The sequence below is a fragment of the Dryobates pubescens genome, chromosome 12 (genome assembly GCF_014839835.1).
Source record: "Dryobates pubescens isolate bDryPub1 chromosome 12, bDryPub1.pri, whole genome shotgun sequence".
Lineage (NCBI taxonomy): Eukaryota > Metazoa > Chordata > Aves > Piciformes > Picidae > Dryobates > Dryobates pubescens.
In genome coordinates, this window is record NC_071623.1 from 13,311,557 (window position 1) to 13,339,332 (window position 27,776).

Genomic DNA, 27,776 nt, shown 5'->3' on the forward strand with positions numbered 1-27,776 from the left:
CACTCACTCCAGGCAGAGAAGTGTCAGCCCAGGCTGCCACAAGCCTGTGAAAAGATAGTGGGTCTGAAGTCCTGGGAAGAGAACTCCAGCTACACAGGGAGAAACAGATAAATGGTCAGTGTGTTCTAGTCCCTAAGCCAGACTAGTGGATCATAGAGCCTGGTACCGTGCCAAAAGGCAGCAATCTAGGCTCCCTCTCCCTCAGTCCCACAAATAAGGCAGGATATTTTGGATGGGATCTTATGCTATCCTAATGTTACTCCAGCTCTCCCTGGAAACTACTGCCAGCTTAATGAAATAAAATTTCTATCTGTGCTTGGGGTATGCCACTGGTGGTGGCTCTTCCTTCCAATAACACAGCGGTGCACAACCATTCTGGCCTGGTTTGTAATGGTGCTGTTTGACTTCAAGCCAGGATTGATGTGGCAACTGGATCATACATAAAGTGTTTGAACACAGCACGTGGGTTTCCCATGATCATTGCAAAAGGCAGTGTGAGGAAGTACTGGAGCAGGGAACTACACTGTTATAGTGTAAAACAAAGACCTAGAAGAATCTGCCAGTCAATCCTGGAATCTCACTGCTACTTTCTTCCTTGCTTACATCTCTCAATTTTTCTGCCCATGTCTTAACGTGGAATCTTCTGTAAACAAAACAGGAACAGCAGAAGTTTCAGACTATGTCATTCTGTTGAGTGAAGGCAGCTACATACAGAGACAGCTTCAGGCTGTGTATGAAAGCAGTCCCTTCAGGAAAGACAGCTTGACAAGTCTCTTGTCTGCTTCTGCCTCTTTGGTGTAGAATCAAGGGAGGATTGGTAACAAGGATTGCACAGCATTCAAAATAAACAATTCAGTCAAAAAAAAAAAGAAGAGAGAGAGGGGAAAGGCTTTTCTCCTGCTACATGTGAAGGAGCTCAACAGCTTCAACTCAGCAACATCTTCAGCAATTTAGGAGCTGGGTCGCCTTCACTGTATTCTTCATATCACTCTGTCTTTGGGGTTTATACTTGCAGAATGTCACATTGTCCCTTTTAGGAGGCAGGCATTAAACACTTAGGCCTGTTGCAACTCCCAGGGAAATGGTGGAGTCACCATCCCTGGAAGTATTTAAAAGAGATACAGATGTGGTGCTGAGAGACACGGTTTAGTGGTGACCTGGTAGTGCTAGGTTAACTTGGATTAGATGATCTGAAAGGTCTCTTCTAACCAAAACAATTCTGTGATTGTAACTGTAATTAAATTTGTGCAGGAATACACAGACCACTGTCGTGCAGAGCAGGGGAGGAGCTAAATTAATTAAGCAAGTGAGTAAAGTTACTGTAAGGAAATAAAGAACCCTGAGACCTAAATACTATTGCAAAACTGTCGTGCTGCAAAAGGATCACTGTTCACTGAACTTTTCAGTGCAAAGAAGGATGAAAATTATTGTTCCTAATCATCTAGCTTGAAAGAAATTTTAGAAGCAGAATGGGCTAGTGTTTCATTTTTTGGCACACTCCAGTTTTACACACTCCCATGTAGTTAATACACAGCTGCCAATTTTGCCTTTTCTTGCACAGGATGCATTTTTCAAAGTAGATCAAAGTACAGACCATGCAAGTCTTTGTAATGTTATAGTAAAGATGTTTCACTAATTCTGAAGGTGCAAGTACCAGAATTAAATCAAGGGTGACACGTGGCTGGTTTTGGTACCAGTTCTACCCACACCTGTCACTTGCAGCAACCAGTTAAAGTTTGCTGTGTGCTGTCTCATCACTTTTGAAATGAATGGAAAAACTTACAGACAGCAGGTAGCTCTGAAGAGTCCATCACCTCTAGCCTCCCTTTTGAGTTCAGGCATTGAGATCAGCTACGTGCATTTGATAACCGCTAGATTGGAAACAGCTGACATAACTGTTTCATGGCCTATATTCAGGCTGTTAAGAGGACATCAGACTTTGTGACTGCCCTGACTGATCTAAGATCAGCCCCTTCTGCATTTGTGGCCTGCCAGAAACTTCCTGAACCAGTAAATCTATTTTTCCCTGGCTCTGGTGCCTGAGGAGCTTCCAAGCAAGGCAGGGCTGCCAAAGCTCAGAGTATGCTGAATGCCAGCACTTGATCACCCCAGAGAAGCTGTAGGAAACCTGAATTAAGGGGAAGAAAAAGGCTGTGAGAGCACTTACATTTCTGGGCAGGGAGAATGGGCTAGTTTTCACTGCCCTCCTTCTCTTCCCTAACGACTGTTTACCTCCCAAAGGCTAAGGGGATGAGGCCCTCTGCTGACATTCATTTGGGATGGTGATCAGTGTGACTGATAGCAGATGACAGCCTGGCCTATCACAGAGCCTGTCAAATGAAGTTGCTGCAAACTCCATTTAAGAAAGTTTTGAAGTCTTCATTTAGGTTTTCAGTTACTGAAGCTTTGGAGGCTTCTGTGAAGTAAGATGATTGAAAAACTGCTTATGTGAAGAGGTGAGGGACTGCTGTTCATCCCTGGGCTATGTTTCAGCCCTTACAGCTTTAGATCACTAGAAGGAATAATAATGCAGAAGTCATCTATGTCATTCAGATAGCTGTGTTTGTCTATGTGTTCCCATAGAAATATATGAGGTGGTGGGGTTTTTTTTGTAATTATGTGACCTTATGGAGGCCATATTCCAGGAGAAATTTAGTGAGGGCAGTAGTATGTTTGGAAGTAGAGGTAGGAAGAGATCTGCTAACCAGCACATAGGCATTTTCCCCATTTACATTGTGACCAAATGTCTCATCACTGCCCAGAATCAGGCCCTAAGAAAGCAAGTTTCTAAATGAGTCCAGATTAAGGTAAACTGTGTCACTTTTCTGGTGGATGTGAGTCACATAGGTTTCATCTCACCCCTCCAGCTCTTGCCTTTGTTAGCGGTTCACTAATTTGGGCAATTTTCTGCATCTTTCTCTCTAATCACAAAAGCAAAATTATTGCTTTATTTATTTATTTTTTCTTATGTGGCTGGGGACTCTGTGAGAGTGCAAAGTATGAAAAATAGTCTATCTAGTGAGACATGTTCTCAGTTTTGGCCCAAACAGAGAGAAAGTAGCAAGGCTTACATGTACCAGACAAGAGGAGTGCTAGATTACTGTTGGAAGCTTCTGTGGACATTGAATTACTGTAAGATAAAGAGTTCTAGTGATTATTTATGAGAGAGGATCAGCAGGAATAGTGACTCAGACCTGGGGTGATAAAAAAGAAAGAAACTGGAGAAGAGAATTCTTCTGTGCATTCTCTATTACATTTTAGCATTGAAAGCTACGTAAAAGTGGCAGTGCATATTTTTATTAGCAGAACACCTGTCCAGTTATATTATTTCTTTTAATTCCCTGTATCACAAGGATCAACAGTTTATATGCATTTGAATTATGAAAAGTTGTATGTGAAGATGATAGAAACATGTCTAAACCAGAACTATGGGCATGATTCAATGGTTTACTTATTTCTCTATTACATTTCAGCATTGAAAGCTGTGTAAAAGTGGCAATGCTTTTTTTTTAGCAGAAACCTGTCCAGTTATGTAGCTATATATCACAAGGGAAAAAAATACTCTATGTCAACAGTTTATATGCATTTGAAATGTGAAAGGTTATATGTGAAGACGATAGAAAGATGTCTAAACCAGAACTATGGATATGATTCAATGGTTAACTTATTTCCTAAATGAATGAGAAAGGAAACAGGTTGCTGCAAGCTTCTGCTCTCACTTCCTTATGAGAGAAGACACAGACACTGTCCCAGAAAGAACCAGGCCATTGTGCACGCTCGTCTCAGGCAATCATGGGTAACTGGGTGGAGAATGAAGGACTGTCCATCTTCGTCGTTGTAAGTACAATTTTTGTTGTGATTTGTGCCCAGTAAAAAGTTCTGCAGAAAGCTGTATAAAGCAGTTGTGGCTGTGCAAATGAATGATTCATCTGATTGTGCTGAAACTAAGGCAGCAAGTGCTGTGAAATGCTTCAAGAGAATAATGTTTTTAAGGAGCTTTGTCTGTTATCTCGCTTGCTGTAGGCTTCCTTGTCAACTGAGGAGTGATCATGTGTTAACTTTGATTTGCTTTGTTAGAAATATTGAAGTAGCTGGGGGTTTTGGGTGCAGCAGTGACTTCAATTACATCTCACTTAACTGTGTGTGCTTCATCGGAGAAAGCAGTTACAGCAACTACCCTTTCTTGCACTTTCATAAACAACAGTGGATGTAACCGAAAGCAGAGTGTCTTGATTGGTATGAAATTTGTATTAGAGTCAGATTCCTGAATTTAGAGCAGAGATTTATGAATCCTTCATTAAGACAATATTTGCATTGAGTTTGTACACAGCTTGCACAGAGGGGCTGTGAAAGTACATTAAGTTAATCCTGAGCAAGATATAAAAGTACCAAAGATCCCAGTCACATTTAAAAGTGCTAAAGAGTAAAGCAGTGCAGTCTTCCTGGAAGAAAACTTAAGACAGAAGTTAATATTTCAGTGGGGTTTTTTGTTGGTTTTTTTTTTCATTTCACAATGTGATACAAGAGCTATAGGTGTACAATTATATGCATATATACAAATATATGTATATATATATATACACAAATACATATATAACACCAAAGTGTACTATCAGTTAAGATACTGTTGCCAAGCGTGGTTAGAAGATGCAAATCATTGAGAGGTAGGAAAAAAAGGGCATAGAACTTATGTATTTGTGTTCACTGAAGTATGAATAGTTATGCAAAAAATATTTATGCTGGTTTGAACAATTAATGTGGTATTGCACTGTAGATGTGGGAACAGAACCTGGCACTTCAGTGCTTTGAAAAGTAGTAACTGTGTGTGCTGTTTCCTTCAGTGACTTGAAGTTGAAACTGCAGAGAGGTGAATTCTGGCTTCTTTTTCTTTTCCACCAGAACTGAAATACTAAAAAATTATTTTGAAAGAGGAATAAGGAATATTTTTTTTAGAGACTCAAAGCTATTGCAAGGTCAGCTAATAGGGAAAAATACTAATGAAGTCACTGAAGAAACCAGTTAAAAGGACAGGTCACTTGAAGCCTTACTGAAGTGTTCTGCATTGCGCTCTCCAGCTCTGTTGCATGTTGCCTAGGTACAGAGTTGTCCAGCATTTGAAAGAAACAGGACAGACACAATTTTCTATTGATGTACCTCAACAAAACAGAAACATGGCAGCCTTAACCCAAGCCTATGTTGCCTCCACTGGCCCTAGCTAAGAGCATGGATGGCTGCTAACTCTCCCACTCAACCCAAGAAGCCAGAGAGCACCATAGTGTTTTTCAAAGGGTCTGTGTCCCCTGTGGGTCAGCACCAAGAATAACTGTGAGTGACCATCAAAGATTATGGCAAACCTCTTGGTTTTTTGGGCCCGCTGTCAGGCTACTGTAGTACATGGGAGTGGCACACTCTCACTTCAAATATGTCTCCTAAGCATTTAATCTTGAGATGGGCTTAGTTTGTAATGAGGATTTGGGGATTTCCCATACACTGCCTTAGCATGGTGGAAATCCCTGTATTTCCCTGCATTTATGCCACAAGGGTAAGATGTTTTCAAGACATAAACTAATCCCAAATTTTTTAAATTGTCTGCTGGGCCAAATGACTAGCAAAACATATGGGTTAGGAAGGGTGAAGGACTGCAATGTCACAGTTTCTAGCATCCTTAACTTATAAACAGAGATTGGTATTTCTCCCAGTTCTAAGACTTTATCTCCTCTGTTTTCATACACCACCTAGTCAATGTGCTTGGACTGAGGGCTCACTGACAGATTGGTTTCACCATAGGATGTGAAATCAGTCAATCAGCATCAGGAGGGCAGATGCCCAGATTCACTATGACCAATTTGGTCAGATGGGCTTTGAAAAGTAGGTCTGAGAAGGTCTAATAACTTCTCTTTCATTAAAGAAACCTGCATCATAGGGTGTGCAATTGTGAGACAATACCACAGTACAGCTATGAAGAAACCAAATTTTGGATAGCTTAGGCACTGTCCAAGTGCCCTGTGCTCAATATTTCCTGCTGGCTGATTTCAAATCTTCAGCACCTCCTACTCATTTAGGCTATATGTGTAATTTAGACCATCCATATTTGGATTTCAAGCTTCTTTGTCACAGCTCCTAAGTCTTCCTCTAACATAGGTTAGTATGTTTGAGAAACTGCCATTTGTAAGAGGCCTTTAAGCTTTAATGATGTTTGGAGATTCAGCTTGCCTCACAGACATAGCTAAACATCCAAAATACAATGGTTCTTGTACAATCATGTCCAAACCCCTTGAGCTGTGCAGAAGTTTCATGTATCCATTGCTATGTTTTGGTTTATTAGCACTCCTGTGTGCACATCAGACACCATTGCCACCAGAAAAATTTCTGTTGCCCCTGCTGAACCCTTCATACCCTACAGTACACCTCTCTGTGAAAGCGAGGGCACAATGAGCTGGTTGGCCGTTACTGAACCACATGTAAGTTTTGATGTATGATCTCTAAAAACAAACTATCAAGCTTCCTGTTCCATTTTTCAGCTTGTGTGGCTGGGCTTGAATGTCTTCCTCTTTTGGTGGTACTACCTTGCCTATGATATCCCACCAAAATTCTTCTACACCAGAGTACTCCTTGGCGTAAGTAAGACCCATGTATTATCTTGGTTATCATGGCATAGACAGAGTACATAGCAATTTTTAACCTAGAGCATTAAAGTGGCTGGAGCAGCAGGTTCATGCAGGAGTTAAAAGTCACATCCAAACAGATAACTGAATGCTGACAGATGTTTAATGCTTCTGAATAGAAAACTGCTTGCAAAATAGAGAGATCCTATTCTAAAGGTGTTTTCAGGTAACTATTATGCTCCTGGTAATTAAAGTGAGTGGGAATTGTGGCTGCTTAATTAAGCAAAAGATGAATACTACCTTGTCATTAAACTATTGTGCAACCATTTCCCTTGCTACTGCTTTTCATAGCATGAATAGTTTATAAAGCTGATGGCTCTGAAAAACAATCATCATTCACACACTCATCAAGTGTGTGAACTTTAGTGAAGTGGTGAAGTGATTCTGGACCCTAGGCTATTCAATATCGTCCAACTGGTTAATGCAACATTAAGTGTTCTACTACAAACTTGCTTCTGAAGCTACCACAGGTCATGACTAATTGACAGAGAAAATTAATTTGTTCTTGTACTTTAAAAGGCTGATCAGACATACAAATCAGTCTAAGCTTCAAATTATAGAAAAGATGTGGTTTAATTCAACAGGCCATGAAATCCCATTTTGCATACAGCCTCCTATCTATGGATCAAATTCTGTCCTTTGCAATCATAGTGCAGTTGCCTTTGAAGTCATGGAGACCTGTGCTTGGATAACTAGAACTCAGCCTAACATCCCACAGTCAGTAACTGTGTTTTGAAACCTGAAAGAGTCCCAACCAATGCCAGGAGAGCAAACATCAATACTACTTTTGTCTTCCCTTCATTGTGTTTGGAGTAGTATGGTCATCATTCCCTTCTTTCAAACAGCCTTTGTTCAAAACCCTGAAATCATTCAAGATGTGAAGAGCAATGTTAAGGGAGCATATTCCTAAAAGATGAAGGAACAAATTTCCCTACACTTCCTTCACTGACACCACAGAACATAAAAATGCTTTCTTCATAAGCTGTCCTGTCTACTGTAATCTCCCAGCCAACTGAAACCACAGCAATGAGACTTTCTTTACAGCCTTGGGACTCTACTAATGGCTTAGCCTTGTGTCTGTGTTTGGCAATTGATTGTCAGATATGATGACAAGTGTTTTGTACAACCATACTATTTACTGGTGTCTCTCTGAGGGGGGATGTATTCTGCCTGCATGTGTGTCACTGACTTGGCTAGAGCATGATCATTCTGAAATGTGAATATTGTTAAGTACCTTTAGATCTCACACTACTGAAAAGTTGTGATATAATATATAAATAAATTATATGCCTGGATAATGTCTCAAGTAAGGCATTTAATAACAGTATCTCTCCAATTACAGCGTGCTTTGGCTCTGGCAAGGGCCCCTGCAGCTTGTCTGAATTTCAATTGCATGCTGATTCTGCTGCCAGTATGTCGAAACTTGCTCTCCTTCCTCAGAGGATCAAGTGCGGTAAGATGAAGAAAGAATTTCAAAATTTATGAAAGGGAGCCTAAGCAGCCTTGCAAATGTACCAAGCAGCTTCATCCAAGTTCCCCAGAAATACTTTGGGGATGTCCTTAGTTAAGAAGTAGATAAGCCTGGAGTTTTGGTATGGGCAAGACTGAGATCTATATTCCGATGGGTCTAGAGCTCTGTTGAAAGTTAGCTTTGAACTAGCCTCCTTCCAGTCTTCCCTTTTTCCTTGCCTCCTGGGCACCATACTGCCCTGGGTGCAAAGTCCTTCTTCCACTTGGCAGCAGCCATAGGTGGTGCTTCCATGTTTGCCTTGTTTCTCACTGTGTTGACAGCACTGGGCGTTGACCCGTTTAGAGCTGGACATCCTGCCCTATGTCTTCTGTCTTCACATGTTCGGTTCTTAAGGTAAATGTAGTCTTCTGAAGACTTTTGAGATGGGACTTTTTTTTTCAGCTGGTTCATAAATTATATTCCTACTTGTCTGAGCTGCATTTTCATCTCGGGATGAAATAGTTCACAGGCCTTTTGACTGCTTCTAGCTCCCAAAAGCAAATGTTACATGCAGCACTGAGGAACCATTCCTAAGGAAAGGACAACTGATTCTAAGTGACAGATGAAGAGACTGCTCTGGCTGTATCACAACCTTGAAATCTAGATCTCTGGATGATACAACAGAAATAACACAGACTGCGTGCCGTGGTGTAAAGAGTGAGATACAAAGTAATAAGGACATGATCAGAGACAGCCCAGGCTGTACCTGATGACAATTAGTGTGACTGAACGAATGAGATGTGTTTGCCACATTAAACTTTTAAATTACCTTTAGGAGTAAGGTCAGTGCCCTGGCCTTTTGAAGGCATAATGCTTAGGAGTACAAAGTTGGAACTGCACAGACCAGGCTTTCAGTCTTGTGCTATACCCCTTCAGATTCTGGGATGCTACAAGAGCAGAGCCATACCCCAAACGTGTGTAAAAGGAAAAATAATAGTAAGAAAAGTTTAGGGTTAAAGTTGCTCTTCCCCTGCCCTAAGGTCAACTAGTATCTGCCAAAATTCAGAGCTGACTCTCCAGGTTGCAGAAGTCAGTAATGAACATAAAATTAGTAAGAAACAGTGCTGCTATTGGATGAATGCAAATGGAAAATATTGATGAACTCTTGATCATACAAGGTCTTCATGGGGTCTGAAATAGATTTCACAGGAGTTGACCTGAAAGCAGGTTGGGCAGAGGTCTTCTGAGGTCAAAGCAATAAAAGAGCTGGAGACCCTTCTGGAAACAGTACTGAAAGGCTTAAAACTGATTCCAAGGAATCAGAGGAATCCATTCTAGCCACTGGGCACTGTGATACAATCTCACACAGGCTACACTGAGTTTGCAAGTGAGAACCCTGCAGAGAGCTACGTCTCCATTTCTGCTGCATGCCTGCAGTTTGCAATCGATAGTGCAAAGTTGTTGGAGGAAGTGAAGGACTCTGGAAGAGCAAGGAGGTGAGGGAGAGGCATAAAGTAGGACTCTTAAGACAGATGAATTTTGTTTAACTTCAGTTGCTTTTCTCAATAAAGCAGGAATTACCTCAAGAAGGAGGTATCTTAAGCAGAACATGCACAGCCAGAGTGACAGTGGCAGTGTCAGGACTGTGGTGGCTTTAGCACAGGGATACAACAGCTCGTGCTTGTTCTGTTGTGGTCTCTGTTTAGCTGTGCTCTGCACATAACACCTGTGAGGATCTCTTAAAAGAAGGATCTTAAAATGTCACACAACTGACTGAAAGGGTAGCAGCCTTTCCAACAGAAATGTCATTGGGTTTGGAGAGAGAGGAGAATTGTTCAAACCTACTGTTCAGTAAGGATGTGCTGGAAAGTCTTGCCCTTCCCATCCTACCACCCAGAAATCAAACACTACAAAGTTGTTTGTTATTAATTGAAAGAACAAGTGTGTTGTCTTTTCATGCCCTTTCTTGCTGTATTCATCACTGTTGTTAAAGAGCCTTGCTACGGAACCCAGGTACAGCATTTTGCCATTGCTTGGCCTTCAGCTTCCTAAGCAGAAAGGTAAGGTGCAAGGTGGTCGAGCAGAGCTGGCACTCCCTCTCTGTGCTACAGTTTATTCTACAGTCTTTTAATTATGTCTCAAAGTACATGATACTGAGAAGGCCAAATTTCTCCTGGCTGTTGTTACAGTTTACTGAAGTCATTGCAATAGCCCCAGAGCATTAGAGTTTGCCCTTTAATCAATGTCACAGCTGGAGAATAACTAAAGGAGAGAACTGTTTCCTGCTCATCTTTTTATCTGTACAATTGATACTTATAAAATATTTAGAAGTGGACTGAAATGGAAGAGTAAGGCCATTGCTGGTATACTTCCACAAAGTAAAGAACAAATGAGAAATTAAACTGTTCTGGTGTTTTGTCATCCCTTCTTTTGTTTCATCCTTGATGGCTTGGGATGATCAGCTCCACCCTGTCAGATTTGGAGATATTTTACTTTACTGCACCATCCAGAAAGTTAATGTTTTGCAAACATCTGGGAGAATATTTTGGGTTCTCTTAATTTGTTGTGTGAAGCACACACATAGTTCCTCTGAGGAAACATTTGCGTCAGTTTGCATAGAGTTTTCTTCCTTTTGCCAGTCAGTAAAAACAATATAAAGATACAATACAGGATAATCATGCTTTCTACTGTGTGGAGACAGCAAATGCTAGCTTCACAGGAACTTGAAGCTACAGGAAACCTTCCATTCACTACAGCAAAATTTAGATGGGGGCTGTTAGGAACCTGGCATCATTTTTAATGCAATTATCATCCTGTTTCTCTTAAGAACCAACTTCTTCATTTTTGTACTCCACAGGTTTTTATTTATTTATTTATAATTTCTGTTTCTCTTTGGGTAATTCCAGCAACAAGTTGTAAACCAGTGTCCAGCAAGTACATCCAATATTCTAGGGAAGGAATCACTTTGTATTTCCAACCATAAATGACCAGCACATTTGGGATGGAAGCTCCCTGAGACAGTTATACTCAAACTTCACAATCCTTTTATACAGTGTGAACCACACCAGGATCCTATGCTAGGTGGCATCTTGAATCTCTACCAAAGCAGTCACCCTGCCATGGCAGACTGTGATCCCTCCTTCTGTTTATAACATGTAACAGATGAGATATACTGGATGCTATGTTACTTCTCATTATCAAATACTCTGTTTCAATGAAACATGTTAAAACATTCTCTCATATTCCCATATTCTGAAGTATGGTGTGGGGAAAGTATTTTTATCTACCTTTATGATTTTTAGATTTTTCACTAGCAACACCACCAGCAGCTGTGCTCAGGGCCTCAGTTTTTGTCCTTGCATTTAAATAAGTATGCAGAGATATCACAAATAGTCTTCAAATACTTGTTTTCTCCTTCAAACCCAAAGTGCTGCTCTACCCGTGTCAGACGACAGCTGGACAGGAACCTCACCTTTCACAAAATGGTGGCATGGATGATTGCCCTTCATACTGGTTGGTACTTGTGTGTTTCTTTATTGCTTTCTCCTGCATTTTAGATAGAATAAAGGTGGGAATCAGTTTCTTAAGGTTTCGGAGTTTGACCTGATTTCGTTAACTTAAAGGAGTGAGCATGATTCCTGACAGCTCTGCAGATGGGAGAGGACAGGATTTGAAAGTGAACCCAACACCCAGCAGGCCAAATGCCACAGGAATCAATCACAGAATCAATAAGGTTGGAAAATACCTCAAATATCACCTGCATCAAGACTAGTGTGGCCAGCAGGAGCAGGGAAGTCATTGTGCCCCTATACTCAGCGCTGGTTAGGCCACACCTTGCGTACTGTGTCCAGTTCTGGGCCCCTCAATTTAAGAAGGACATTGAGACTCTTGAATGTGTCCAGAGAAGGACAACAAGCCCTGTGAGGAGAGGCTGAGGAAGCTGGGATTGTTTAGCCTGGAGAAGAGAAGGCTCAGGGGAGATCTTATTGCTCTCTACAACTACCTGAAAGGAGGCTGTAGCCAGGAGGGGATTGGTCTCTTCTCCCAGGAAAGCAGCACCAGAACAAGAGGACACAGTCTCAAGCTGCACCAGGGGAAGTTTAGGCTGGAGGTGAGGAGAAAGTTCTTCACAGAGAGAGTTGTTAGCCATTGGAATGTGCTGCCCAGGGAGGTGGTGGAGTCACTATCCCTGGAGGTGTTCAAGAGGGGATTGGACATGGCACTTGGTGCCATGGTCTAGTAGTCATGAGGTCTGTGGTGACAGGTTGGACTTGATGATCTTTGAGGTCTCTTCCAACCTTAGTGATTCTATGATTCTGTAAGTCCAACCATCATCATCTGCAGCCACTGATGTGGTGGAGGAAGGTGGGGGGGGAGACTAATCCCAACCCATGAACTGTCAGCAACAGTTATGACACTGATTAATAAAGGGTGTTTAGCAATGCCCTGAAAAACAGATACCCTGGCTTTAATTCTTCTTTAGACATTTCTTAGCTGTCATGTCTGAAACTAATAGAAATTATGAAAGAAAAAGGTATAAAAAACCCTGGACAAGCCATGGAAATGTTTTCCTCTTTTATCTCTCATTTTGTAAATTGTTTTCTCTGTATTTTTTTCCATCCCGTCCAACTTGTCACATCTCAATGCAAGTACCTTATGAATCACATACCCTAGAACCGCCTTTGTATCAGTAGATTACTTGAGCTGAGCAGGTTCCCTTTCTGAGTTGTGGCTGAAATCTCATCACCACTTCATAGAAAAGGAGCAGGACAATGCAGTTAATGTAAAGCCAGAGAGGAGATCTGCAGCAGAGGTTGCATTATTGTGGAGTGTTAGATCTACACCCATTAGGCTCTCTTTTGAAGGTGAATAAGTATCTGGTAATGCAAAAGGGGAAATGTTTAGAAAAGCATTGTACAATAATGTGTGGTGGAAGTAGTGTGAAACTCCTTAGCTATAGTAGGTTTATGGATGCACCCAGCTCAGCAAAGAACATTCTTAGTGATTATTAGCAGTACAGCAGAACAAAGCACCAACAGCAAATGTGATAGCAAAGAGATCCAAATTTGCTATTTGGCTCTTTTACAGAAATCTTGGATGCTCCTAACAAATAATTTAAGCCATCCCATTCTTCATTATCCAGCTATTCAGGTACTACCACTTCAATTGCTGAAAGTCTTGGTTGAACAAAGGCATCATGGAAACTTCCTTTGTTTATAGAATCATAGAATGGTCCAGGCTGGAAGGAACCTCCAAAGGTCATCCAGTCTGACATCCCCACAGTCAGCAGGGCCATCCCCAACTAGATCAGGCTGCCCAGGGCTTCGTTGAGCCTCACCTTGAATACCTCCAGGGGAGGGGCCTCAACCACCTCCCTAGGCAACCTGTTCCAGTGTTCCACCACCGGAACTTCTTTCCTTCCATGGTAAATCTCTAACAGTAAAACACATCAGTCATCCCAAATTGTGAAAGAAGAGGGTGAGAGTAGCAGAGGTTTTAAGGTGCTGTTGACAAAGATTACAAAGTTTTAAGTGTTGTCCTAAACAGCTGAGTGATTACCCTCTGAGTATCTTGTGCTTAACCTTGCTTATGTCTTTTCTGTCACTCCTAGCCATTCACACCATTGCACATTTATTCAACGTGGAGTGGAGCGTGCAAGCCCGTGTTGAAGAGGAAGGCACTCTGGCAGCTGCACTCTCTAGCCTTGGTGATAAGCCACATGAGAGCTATGTCAACTTTTTTAGAAAAACTATTGGGGTAAGTGACATTGAGCTGTGAAGAGTCCTTATTACACTTGGTTAGATGTTCATACAAAACTATTTGATCAGAGTGCCTGTTTCTGTTGTGCACAATCTGGGTCTGGGCCCTCCTGCAGCAAAACTTTGTGTGATTCATTCTTTGGTAATTATCAGTAATATTGTTGCTGAATTTTGAAAATTGGAACTGCAGAATGGCTTAGGTTGGAAGAGACATTAGAGATCATCTAATCCAACCTTTCTGCCATGGGCAGGGATGCCTCTCAGCTAGAGTTGACTGCTCAAGCCACCCTCCAGCCTGGCCTTGAATACCCGCAGGGAGGCGGCATCCACAATCTCCCTGGGCAGTCTACTCTAGAGTCCCACCAGCCTCATACTGAAGAACTTCTTCCTAAGATCCAGTCTAAACCTACTCTCCCTCAGCTTAAAACCGTTTCCCCTTGTCCTGTTGCTAAACACCCTTATGCAAACTCCCTCTCCAGCCTTCCTGTAGGATCCCTTCAGGTATTGGAAGGCACCTCTAAGGTTCCTCAAGTGTCTTCTCTTATATAGGCTATACAACCTCAGCTCCCTCAGCCTATCCTCACAGCAAAGGTGTTCCAGCCCTTGGATCATCTTTATGGCAATTCTCTGGACTCATTTCAACAGCTTTGTGTCCTTCTTATGCTGGGGACACCAGAACTGGATACATAATTCGAGGAGCACTTAAATAATTTTTTTCACCAGAGGATTTCAAAGTAGTTTTAAAAGATGATGTCAACACAAATACCCTGTAAAGCAGTCTTCTGACTAGGGTAGGCATGGCACATAGAAAGGCACACAGAAATTAAGGCAAAAGTTTTGATCTAAAAGCATCCTAAAAGTTTTGGTCTGCTTAAGCTCTGGTTATAAAAACTAAAATTACCAAAAGCATAAAAAGCAAAAGCACTGAGCATCCTGTCTGTGTATGAGTTACAAGACCCATAGCTGCACAATGCCACTGAAAAGGAGAGTTTTAATTTTGTTCCCTAACCCTGGATGTAGAATTCCAGATTTTAGTAAAGGACTGTGCAAATGTTTTCACCTTCCCCATGCTCAAATTGCTGAGCTGTGGCAGAGTTAAAATGTTCAGAGTGTGAATCAGCGGAAATCCTCTTCTCTCTACTTCCATATACTTTAGTGAAGCTAAATCTGCACTGTAGCAAAACTGGAGTGGGAGTTTGGCATTGTTCACAGACAGATTCACACAGCATGACTTGAAGACTTGCAACAAGGTGAAGGATTTGGCAAGTGGCACAGAGGCTCCTCTTTGATACAACCCTTTCCTCAGACCAATGTGTGCAATTATTTCACAGAATCCTGTGGGAGGCCTCTATGTGGCTTTCACATACTTGGCTGGTCTCACTGGTGTTGTCATCACGCTGGCCCTCATCCTAATCATCACATCATCCACCAAAACCATCCGAAGGTCCTATTTTGAAGTATTTTGGTACACCCACCATCTCTTTGTCATCTTCTTTATTGGCCTTGTCATCCATGGTGCTGGGTGAGTAGTCACACTTATCACAATACATGATAACTACTGTATCTTAATGTATTGCTCTCAACACACATAATAGGGACTTTAAGCAGTAGGGTGTTTTGATGGTGATGATAGGGCAATAGAGGCTCTGAGAGCCAAGAGCCCCTCACTGATATATGTAACAACCTATTCATGTGCATAAGGATTTATGAGACTTTGGCATACTTAAGCTCTTACTTACAAGCTTTTATAAGGTTCCTGTTCCTAACTGTTAATTTGTATTTCTCTCACAAAAAGAATTGCATGACACACATTTGCATAAGAACTGATACACAGTTCTGATAATAAGACCGATATACAGTCTGGAATTTTGTTGGGGAAATAAAAACTATAATGCCATGGATCTGTCTTTAAGACTTGGATGAACTTCAATATCTGCAGCATTTCAGAACAGATTAAATGGCAACTTTAGTAAAAATGAACTTTAGTTCCATTTTATAAGACCACAGAAGTGCTGGGTAAAGAGGAAAAAACCAATTAAAGCATCCAAGCCACATTTCATTGTTCATAATTATGCTTTATTGCCCATTTTGAAAGAAATTCTAGGTGCACTAGAAAGTGTGCTTTGAAAATGCCTAGCACAAATGGCTATTCAAAAACACTTCCTCTCAGTCCAATAGTAACAGAGAAAAGACAAATATGAGACTGCAACAGGAAGAACAAAAATAGAAGGCAGATGAGAATCTCCACCAGCATATTTCTTCATTCCAGCTTCCAAAACCAGAAGAAGGTTTGTGCAAAACCTGTTGAAGGAAAGCAGCAGCATGTTTCCTGCAGCAAATATTGTATAATTACTGTCAAAGCATCCAAACTTGCCCCAGCAGTGACTGCACAATGGTATCAGAAAGCAAGCATTGTTCTTTCTAGAGCACAATGAGGAGCAGATATTTCATGTTACTTACTTTCACATTCAGTGTGTTTCCACCATGTTATTGCACCATACTGAAAAGACAAGAATTTGGGCAACAGTGGAGTTGAACATGGTTGTCAGAGAAGTTCAGCTGGTTTTGAAAGGAAATAAGCACAGAAATATTATTATCTATAGAAGAAAGGATGCTTTCTGTCTGTGAACTCGGTGCCCTCACTTATTTGGCCTTAAAGGCAATAATGACATTTTGAGTTTAGAAAAACTACCAATACATTAAAAAAAATTGGAAGGCTTGTTACACTCAAGGAAAGCATCCTAGGTGTGCAAAGATGGATGTTATGGAACAAGTATGATCTGAGAGTCTCAAAGTGACACATTACAGAGAAGGACAGATGTAAGTTTACATCAGAAGACCAAAGGTTGTGTCATACACTGTGGTGGGTTGAAATTTCCACCCCCAACTTTAAATTTGCCAGACCAGCTCAGGTGGAAGCAAATGAAAGCTGTATTTACAAGCAAAACTACAAACTACAATGGAATGCAATGAATAGGTACAAATATATACAGTATTTGCAATAGTTACAGATATTTACAATTAATAAACAGCACAAGGAACCCCCCTGGTCAAAGACCAGGGGAAGCTATTAGTTTCTCCCTCCTTGCCTCCCCCTTACCCCCTGTACAAAAGGGAAAGAGAAAGGAGCAGAGGGACGTTAGACTTAGCCAAAACAATGCAGCCAAGGTCAAGCAGAAGCACGTTAGTATCTCTTCCAGAGAAAGAACAAATTGTACAGCCTGCTTATAAAGAGATAGCAGAATTATGGGATAGAATTAACAATTTACACTTTTTTGGTCCATCCCTGGACCTTTCTGGTCCTCTTGGAGGACCCAATTCTAGGGCTTTTTTTAAAGGCACCAGTGTCAAACCATGACAAGAGGGTGCTGAGATTCAGATTAGTTTGCCTTGAAAGCTAAAGTTAAACTTTCAGCAGCAAAAGAAGTAATTATAAGCCTACACTTCTGAAAGCTTAATTACAGTACTGGAAGAACATCTACACTGAGTAATAAGGGAAAGTATTTTCTTTCTTTTATACAGGATACTGAGATTGTCAAACCTCGAAGGGAGCATAGGGTAAAGCAAAAACCTTCAGGACCGCTTTTGCTTAAGCAATGGGGTGAGGAGTGGCAGGAAATGGGTTCCTCCTGTTCCCGTAACTCATCCCAGAGGGCAGCTGAACCCATTGTCACTAGTGGGGAAGTAAGCTGTAACTGGTAATGTTCCCACTCAGTGCAACTCATGATGCTCCTGGGACAGTGTCATTCATTCCCTTTATTTGTCTGGCAGGATGTTTATCAAACTTTTAATGAGGAAGAGGTTCATTAGTAATATTTCTGACCAGTGCAATATTTTAACATTCAAGACAGTGCACAAGCTTTCTCATAATCCTCTCATATATCTGGCACACATAGGACTTAGATACCATGGGTTTTTTGAAAGATCAGAAACACAGTCCAGTTAACAGAAACTGAACTAGAATAGCAGAAAGAGAAGTCATGGGAAGAAAGTATCAACTAAATCATATTGGCATAAAACTGAACAGCCTGATCAGAATTGGATTGTGTCTAGGGAAAGTCATCAGATCTTAATGTCAATTTCTCTGCTTCAACCCTCATCCCACTAATTGACATCATTTTGGGGATTCTCATGTACCTCTGAGCTTAGCAGAACTCCAGAGAGGGACAGGAAATAGTGAAGATCAGAATTTTCCCCCTTAAAAACTGTCATTCAGCACTAGCTCTGCCACTGGAAATACAGCAATCAGGCTGCTGAAACCAGAGCAATCAGGCTTCTCAAAAATAGAACAAACAACAACAATAAACCAAACAGAAAATCTTAACCAAGTGAAATTATAGAGGCCAGATCATCAGCTGACATAAGCTGGTGTAGCTGGCACAGCTGCTTTGGGTGAGAAGCATTTGTGTTCATTCACAACCAACTGAATGGCTACTCCACAGCTTTAGAAGGACAGGAAGGGTCAGAGGAAGAATGTAAGTAGGAAAGAGTCCTCCAGATCTCTGAGATAAACAACAGAAAGAATTTCTTTGCTGGTCACTAGGAAATTGATTACCTTGGTCACTCCAGGTTTTGTTTTTATTGAAGAAAAAAAATTATTTCTATTATTTCAGATAGCTCTGGAGAGAATGATTTTTTCTTATTCTGATCACAGCCTGCAAATGGTAATGAACACACCTCTCATTTCCTTACCTCATTTTGCAGTCAGTATTTCCTCCCTATTTTTATCACTTAAATAGCAATTTTGTTAGTTGATTGGAGCAGTAAAGCTGTGACAAAGCTGTAGCATTGCAGAGGTCCAGAACTCCATATAAATAGTGTAGTAGATGAATAGAATAAAAATAAGGGATGGATGCCTTAATTTTCATTTCATTGCCTTGATGGTTTTTATTTGTTTCCAGACGTATTGTACGGGGGCAGACAGATGAGAGCCTGGATGAACATAATCCAGAGATTTGCTACAAGAACTTCACTCACTGGGGAAAGAAGGGGGCTTGCCCAATCCCCAGGTTTTCAGGGAATCCCCCTATGGTAAGAACAGTTGCCTTGAGTGTAAATCCAATTGAAAATGTTTACAGTTTACTCTTTTTGTTACATAACTCATGCACTTGATGTAGCAAAGCAGCTATGTAACCCACAGTGCTCTTCAGTGGCAGTTTAAATAAAGCAAGAGATTTCAACACAATGGATTATAAGCACAGACAGACAGGCAGCCCACTTGCAGTGTTCTGTAAAATGACTACAAAGAGCAAATTGTGTCTGAGAACTGTTCACACAAAATGTATTTTGTGGCTTGTGGGGATTTCTAGAGAGTGCTGTAATTCATATTATAAAAGGTTTTGCATTATTAATGGACTAATGATCATTAACAGAATATTAATGCCTCTGGAAATACAACTTGAAACTTCAGCTTTTATTGACTAACCAGGATGATTGGTTGTTCACATTTCAGCCTGATCTGTTAACAGAAGCAACATCTTTTCCTGCAGTAACATGGTCCTGAGTCAATAATACTTTCAGAACTTTACTCCATATTTCACTTAGTTACCTTAATTTTTAGACACCTACAGCAAGATATTTTCCCATGAGTGATTTTGTAACTCTAGTAGCAACTAAAATGCCTACTGCAACTCTCAACAGTGAAAGAATTTCCCTCTCTGACAAGTAGTTTTGAAGGTGTCATAGCTCTTAAAGGTTCCAAGAGCCTAGAGTACTTGAATTTCATCTCTGCTTAGAATATTTCCAGGACTGGATTTAGTTTAAGTTTCCATCATCATAATTTGACTTCTTATCTTATTCTGCTTACAGACATGGAAGTGGGTAATAGGTCCCATGTTTCTGTACCTGTGTGAGAGGTTGGTGCGGTTGTGGAGGTCACAGCAGAAGGTTGTTATCACAAAGGTATGTTTTGATGCTATGCTTAACACCAGGCAAAACATTACCAAACTTTCCAAAAGGTGCAGCAGAGTCAGCAGCTCCTACACCACAGACATTGTCATCAGGGAAAAGAATCTTCTGGCTGCTGTCATGATGCTAACCCCTAAGTGTAGCCTACCCCTAAAAGAGAGGAAGAAGACATTAGCTAAGGTACAGGAAAGAGAAATCAATTTTCTTTCTATTGAGTGAAAAATTCAACAATGTAGAAATACCACAACCTTAAGAGTAATTTAAGATAGCAAATCTTAGTTTTCAGAGCTACTCAAATACTAGTTCTTTTTTTTTCAGCAGAACAAATTACTCCTGAAAAAGGATAGTTAGGAGGTGCCTGTTTTGTGCAAGGAAAGCTAATGCTGAGCTTCCATTCCCCATGGTATGTTGCAGAGATATTAATCCTGGTTCTAAAAGTCTGACAGTCAAGTTAGCATGGCACTAAGCTCAAACAAATAAAACTACCTTGGCCTTTCCCAGTGTAACTTCCTCTCATGGCACTGTGCTGCGTCTTGTTGACATGACCTGTTCAAATCATAGCAGGGTTTGGGGGATGACATTAGGTGACTCTACTATGTCCTGGAACAATGCTGACATGTTGGAAGGCTCCTATATACTAGGGTGCTTTTTGGTAGTTTTAACAAAGTATCTCTGAGCCATTTCTACACCATATGTCTATGGCATCTGAAATTATCTCGGCAGATAATTTCTTCCACAATCTTAAGCACTCTCATTGATACCTGCATTAACAGATAGAGAGCCTTAGTTCTCCATCTTGCAAATCTCTTATGAAAAATGAGAATAACCCTGGCAGTTAACTCTAGGATTAAAAACTCGTAGTGATGGCAATACTAGCCTTGTTTCTAAAAGATTGCTTCTATTTATTCTTGGCTAAAGGCAGGCAGAATGCAAATTCCCATATTACAGTTCTCACAGCCATAACAACATTGGTTTCCAGTGGTACTATGTGTCCAATTCCCTATCTGTGTGACAGCTCTATGGTTTTGCCCCTATATATACAGCCAGATCCATTAACACTATCATAGAATCATAGAAAGGTTTGGATTGGAAGAGACCTCCAAAGCTTACCTACTCCAACCCCCTCTGCAGTAAGCAGAGACATCCTCAACTAGAGCAGGTTGCCCAGAGCCCTGTCAAGCCTCCCTTTGAATATCTCCAGGGATGGGGTCCCAACCACCTCCCTGGGCTACCTGTTCCAGTGTTCCACCACCCTCATGGTGTGTACCACTGTGTAAGGTGCCTCTGGAATTAACAGCGTGCATACACATGGATCTGGTGATGTGTTACAAGATGAGACAATCTGACCTGTCCCTTTTGGACTGGCTGCAAGCATGGTGTGAAAAAATACTTCAACCAAAAATTCACCATCTCCAGTTTTTCATCTGTCAGGTGCTGTTCCTCACTCACAGTTCTGTCTGGGAACTTCACCTTGCCCTGCTAGCAGATGATGATGTAAAAGATGGAGGATGCAGACACAGCCAATGAACAGTGAAGACAGCCTTGTTATTTTCCCTTTGTTTTCCTTTGCCCCCCTTTAGGTGGTCATTCATCCCTTCAAGACAATTGAGCTCCAGATGATGAAGAAGGGCTTCAAGATGGAAGTTGGGCAATATATTTTTGTCAAATGCCCAGCAGTGTCTAAACTGGAATGGCATCCATTTACATTAACCTCTGCTCCAGAAGAGGATTACTTCAGCATTCATGTCCGTATTGTAGGAGACTGGACAGAGGGCTTGTTCAACGCCTGTGGATGTGATAAGCAAGAATTCCAGGAGGCATGGAAGTTGCCCAAGTGTGTACAAAGATTTTCCATGATAAAATGACCAACACCTATGACAGTTTATTTTTTGCTCTACTGGTTTGGCAGCACCTATGATACAATGCTTAACTATTTCCATCACAGATATCATCCTTAGATGGCTCTTTACAGTTTCTTCCTATTAACCCCACCTCATATTTTGCTGACTAGTATTCATCCCAAAAATTCATTATAGCAGACAAATATCTTACCTTTTTATTGTTATTTTAAATGGTGCTCATAAATATTTTCTATTGATTTATTAAGTGTACTTTCAATTCCAGGATAGCTGTGGATGGCCCCTTTGGAACAGCAAGTGAGGATGTGTTCAGATATGAAACTGTTATGCTTGTTGGAGCTGGAATAGGGGTCACCCCCTTTGCATCTGTACTCAAGTCTGTCTGGTACAAATACTGCCACGATGCAACCAACCTCAAACTCAAGAAGGTACATGTCCTCTTTCCCAGAACCCATGCAATCATTCAAGGGCTGACAGCCCAAAGCAAAATGGCCCCAGAAGAGGCATATGTGAGTCCTAAGAGACAAGTCCAGTTACTTCACAAGACTAGCAGGCAGGGAAACAGGAGTGTCAAAACCTAAAACAGAATGAAAGGGAAAATAACCTATGAGCAAAAACACACATGCAGATTCTGGCTGTGGCCCTAGGGATTTCTACCTGCAGTGGAGATGCTGTTCAGTCTGCGTGAGAAGCACTAATACAGCCCATGCAAATACTGCATTCCTTCCCTAAGCACAGAGAGCAACTTTATGTCAGTGGAAGAGTACTGCTCCCATCCTCCTCCCCCATCCTGCCCCTGGAAAGCCCCTGTGCAGAGGTGTGGGGAGGTATTCAGAGTACAGAACTGGTTTTGTTACCTGCTTTAATTTATCTTGCCTGCCAGCAGGCAGGAAGATAAAGTCTATGTCTAAACCATTAATTTATATCCTAATAAATGGTTTTATAAGGATGTAAGTGGGGAAACATCATTAACTAAATAATGTAACCTGCTGATGGATGAGAAATAGAAAGATGTTTCCTTGTTCTTGTACTCACTCATTCTGCTTTGCAACCCTCACAGCATCAAAATTCCTGAATAGCTTCAATACCAGCCTACCTATATACTGAAGTGGTCAGGCCACTTTCTACAGGAACTCCACAATCCTCATTCTGTCAGCAGACATACAACCAGAAAACTAAAAGTGCTTATGTCCCCTGACAGCTCACTCTTGTCTCTTCCAGATTTATTTTTACTGGCTTTGCAGGGACACTCATGCCTTTGAATGGTTTGCTGACCTCTTGCAGTCTCTGGAGGCTCAAATGCAGGAGAGGAATAACGCAGAATTTCTCAGCTACAACATCTACCTTACAGGCTGGGATGAATCTCAGGTAATAACAGGGTGGAAAACACCACTTACATATGCAATGAGGTTGATGTCAGCATGTCTGTTATGCTTTGGGAAACGTTCAAATGGTCTTTATCCTGGGCCTCTGTCTGGGTCTCAGAGGTTTTAAATGCAGGCATGTGTTATCCATGAGAAGCTACATGGGATCAGCTCCTAACATGCATTCTGACTTCCTTTCTGGTTTACTCTGGCTGTACTCTCTGTGAAGCAGTCTTTCCTCACAGCAGCAACCTTAGCTGACCATGCAAATATCTCTTAAGACAGGCAATACCAAGTTCAAGCAATGGCAGACATATTTGTTTCAGGACTCTCAAGTTCTCTATCTGGTCCCAAGCATATAGGTGACTGAGGATAAAAAGGAGCAGCTCTTCCATGAACTGCATGAAAATGTGTGATTGAGTCAGGAAAGGTGCTCAGTCTGCTACTTTTAGTGATGTTTTAATTTACTTATATCTCACTGTTGCAAATTTCACCATGTGCCTAAGGTGCTATAGCTCAGCTAGATGGACAGGGAAGGTGGAAGCAAGATAAGAAGTTACCACGCATGCAGTGGGGAAAAAAATGGAACAGAAGAAGAGAAGTCATACTTTTTTTTGTTTTGCTTGAGGAGAAAGTTACCTGTAACCTTTTTCTCATATACAAGTGCTGCAGGATTGCACAAGGCTTTAACTTATGTCCTTAACCACATATTTTCTTCCTGGCTTTACTTAGCTTAGCTGCACTGTGTGAAAGTTGCATAGGGAGGGTGGAGAAGACCTACTCATATGGATCAAACTTTCCAGAGCTCAAAATGTCAGGACATCACTAAGGTCAAGGGACTTGTATTACTGTACCTAAAGGGGAAGTTTTGGTTCATTCTTACAGCTTTATTTTGCAGTTCTTGGACTAAAGCAGTTCATTACAAAAGGAAATGGGCTTAAGTTGTGCTAGGGAAGGTTTAGATTGGACATTAAGGAAAACTTCTTTACTGAGAGAGTGGTGAGGCATTGGAACATGCTGCTCAGGGAGGTGGTGAAGTTGTCATCCCTGGAGGTGTTCCAGAAGCATGTAGATGCGGTGCTTCAGGATATAGTTTAGTGGTCATGGTAGTTGGGTTATGTTTGGACTCAATGATCTTAAAGGTCTTTTCCAGCCTTAATGATTCTATGAGTCTATGAAATGTAATTAATTGCTGTGTCAAATGCTTTATAGCTTTAACTACTGAGATAACCCAGTCTGGGGAAAAGGAGGGGATAGACACTGACAGTCAGCACCAGTGTTAGCTTTCCTTTCTAATTACCATTCATTCCATAATCTCAATCAGGAAATAATTCAGTGTGCATCAACATTATTTACTTTTTTTTTTTAACAGAACATAATGCTGCCATATCTAACTCTGCCTTTACATCGTCCTTGGTGTTTTGTTTCTCACAGGCCACTCACTTTGTAGTGCATCACGATGAAGAGAAAGATGTGATCACAGGCCTTAAACAGAAAACCTTATATGGAAGACCTAACTGGGAAAATGAGTTCAAAACTATCGCAGGACAGCATCCTGGGTAAATCTGTACAAATTGATAGGATCTGTGGACTTCCTCTGTGCAAATGCCATAACAGCACAGTCTTATTCCTGTGGCTGTTAAAATTGGAGGAACATTCTTTTTTTCTGAAAATCTCCAGGTATTGGTTCAGCATGGATGTGGTCTATGGTCTTGACCACATCATTTTAACCTACAATTAAAACAAACAAACAAACCCCCAGAACAAATCATCCCTTTTTGGTGGGGTACTTCATGGAGCGTCTAACTACTAACAGAAAGGATAGGAATGTCTCAATAACTCCAAAAATACTTTCTACCTCAAAAACCAAAAAATGAATATGGATGACCTTGTGATGAGCATCCAAAATTAGAGAGAAAAAAAAGAGGAACAGTTCCTTTCAAGAATTTATGCTGTAAGCTCTTTGAAGCTCTATTTCCTTCATTCCACTGAGGTCAATAAAACTGTCTTCAGTGGTTCTGCTGAGCTGAGATTTAACCCACCATTTCTTTTAGAAGCAGGAGTAAACGCCTTGCAAGTTTTGAGGGGTTGCAAGTTTTAAGGGATAGAATACAGTTCTACTTCAGTTCCTGTATGTGATGGAGAACCTACAGAACATAAGAGTGATTTACATGAGGAAACACCCAGCTGCTCCATACCTAGTTCCTGACCATATTTTCATTTTCTTAACAGCTCCAGAATAGGTGTTTTTCTCTGTGGACCTGAGGGCCTAGCTGACACACTCAACAAGCAGAGCATCAGCAACTCAGAAGCTGACCCACGAGGAGTACACTTCATTTTTAACAAGGAAAATTTCTAACTCCCAAAGCATGTGAAAGCCATTTGATACAAAGTCTAAAGACTGGATCTCCTTTTTCTATTTGGAGTCTGGGGAGGACAGCCCAGCTTCTAATCTCAGCTACACTAATGCAAATCCCTTTGCTTCTTGGGAATTATTTTTGGCACCGTGCTAGATTTAAAGAGTCAAGTTTTACCTTGGGAAAGTTTGCACTGCCCTCCTGGTGCTGTCAGTTTGGTAAAATTCTGTTTTCTTTGTGTGATGGGATTTCTTCCCAACTAACTGCCACTCCTATTATTCATAATGACTGCTGAAGGCTCTAGGCAGCCATATGCATTTGGGAGCCAATTCATACCCATAAGGCTTAATGCTATTACAGAATAAAGCATAATGCTTGCTATTAGGAAATCTCCTTCACATCAGCATCTTTCAGGCTTCCAAATACAAACCTAAATGGTCCAAGAGATAACACAGGCAGCTGTTCCTCTTCAGGAAAGCAGAGAACTGGAAATGGACCACCTGGATTTCTGAGTGCCACCCCTGCCTGGGCTGATGAGGATAGAGTCAAACCAAGTCCCATGGGTTGTGAGCCATCTCTTGGCTGATTATAACACTTTCAAGTGTCACATCTTTAAAATCACAGAGCAGCGAGCCAAACAAGAAGAGATTTTCTGGTTTCAAGACTGCCATTTCTGATTCTGAAGGCTGATAAAACTTGTTGCTAAATACTGGTAATTTTCTGAAGCATTCTTAAGTGCATACAGTGCTTTTGGCCCTATTGTTCATCTGTTCCTCTTTGATAATGAAACAGAGAAAGCAATAATCACGTGGGCAGTAGCTGGAATACCTATGAATAAAGTTTCTGCTGTGAACAAGACACCCATGCACAGCACAGTGCTTCTGTGAATATATACATATATATTATTTACATATATACATAGTACTTCTGTACATACTTCTCTCAGTATGTACACTACAGATAATAGGTTTTTAAAAAGGGAAGGGAAAAACAAAAGAAAGAAAGAGGGAAACCAAAACTTCTAATACCAACAGCAGAGGAAAGAAAAGCATTAAAACCAGCAGCATAGAAAACAATAATGGGAAACAAGTGCAAAAAGCCTTGAAAACCCCACACAGTTCAGTCTACTAAACTGTTAGTGACTTCTAAACTCCTCAGCCAAGCCCTGTAATAGCTCCTACACAGCACAAACCCTTGCTGACACGTTCTTACAGAAGCAAATGCTATCTGGCAATTTCAGACAAGCTTGCATAGCCATCTGGTTGCACATAGCATATTTTAAAACTCCACTTGCCAGACAGGATGTGTTCTCTCTTCACAGCATTTTAAATGTTATCCAGGCACTCCACGCTACTTCAGGACAGCCTCCAAGTTATTAGTATCAACTTCTGGCAAATGCTGGTGGAGAATTTTTCAGTTCTTTCCCTCAAAAAAAAAAAAAGGGAGAAACCCCATATTTAAATCTACATCATTCTGACTGAAGCACACCTATTAAATTAGAACAGAGCATAAGCAGAATTATAGGAACTTCTTCTGTGGAACAGAAAATACTGATACTGAAATATAATACAGCTCTCATCCTGTGCAGAAAGCACTGAAATATTTACCTTTGCTTTTAATTAATGGATTTTGAAGGCTTTTATGCAGTTAGCAAGTGGGCAAAGAGGAATTGCAAGGGGTCTAACAGAGACAGCATATTTGTGAAATGACAGCTTCACGTGAAGTCTTGGAGGTGATATATTTTAATTCACCCATTTATTTTCTAAATGTTGCCATGTTTATTCTTAGAATTCCAGTGATCTTTCCTTACTCAATTGTAATGACTCTCCTTAACCTCTTGCATACTTGTACCAGAGGCTGATTGTCATCTCAGACTCAGAAAAATGAATTCTGTGCTTATTAATAAATCAGTGTCTTCCTGAAACATACTAAAAAAAAATAAGCAGATGAGAACTTTTCTATTTCTTTCTGGTATCCTAGGGTACATTAAGAAGAGTGTGACCAGCAAGTCAAAGGAGGTTCCCCTTCCCCTCTAGTCTGCCCTGTTGAGACCACATCTGGAGTGTTGTGTCCAGTTCTGGGCTACCCAGGTCAAGAGGAACAGAGATATACTAGAGAGAATCCAATGGAGGGCTACAAGGATGATTAAAGGTCTGGAACATTTGTCTTATGAGGAAAGGCTGAGAGACCTGGGGCTGTTTAGCCTGGAAAAAAAAAAAAAGAGAAGGCTAAGAGGGGATCTTACTAATGTCTATAAATATCTGAGGGGTGTGTGTGAAGAAGAAGGTGCTAGTCCCTTTTCAATGGTGCCCTGTGATAGGACAAGGGACAATGGATAGAAACTGGAACACAAGGGAGTTCCATCTCAACATGAGGAAAAACTTCTTTACTGTAAAGGTGACACAGCACTGGAAC

The 27,776-nt window shown here is 41.0% G+C and overlaps 1 protein-coding gene across 2 annotated transcripts; it reads left to right on the forward strand.

The window, feature by feature from the left end:
- The first annotated feature begins 3,506 nt into the window (after positions 1-3,506).
- On the forward strand, positions 3,507-27,776 carry LOC104303526 (cytochrome b-245 heavy chain). Of its 2 annotated transcripts, XM_009904160.2 has the most exons (13): positions 3,507-3,837; positions 6,522-6,617; positions 8,008-8,118; positions 11,544-11,628; positions 13,727-13,872; positions 15,206-15,396; positions 18,776-18,905; positions 19,683-19,775; positions 21,362-21,615; positions 21,906-22,068; positions 22,862-23,008; positions 24,439-24,563; positions 25,237-27,776. In XM_009904160.2, exons 1-13 carry the CDS (start codon positions 3,793-3,795, stop codon positions 25,361-25,363), a joined length of 1,713 nt encoding a protein of 570 aa, XP_009902462.1. In that variant the 5' UTR covers positions 3,507-3,792; the 3' UTR covers positions 25,364-27,776. The 2 variants fall into 2 exon arrangements, with proteins under 2 accessions (XP_009902462.1, XP_054021759.1); XM_054165784.1 differs by lacking the exon at positions 19,683-19,775.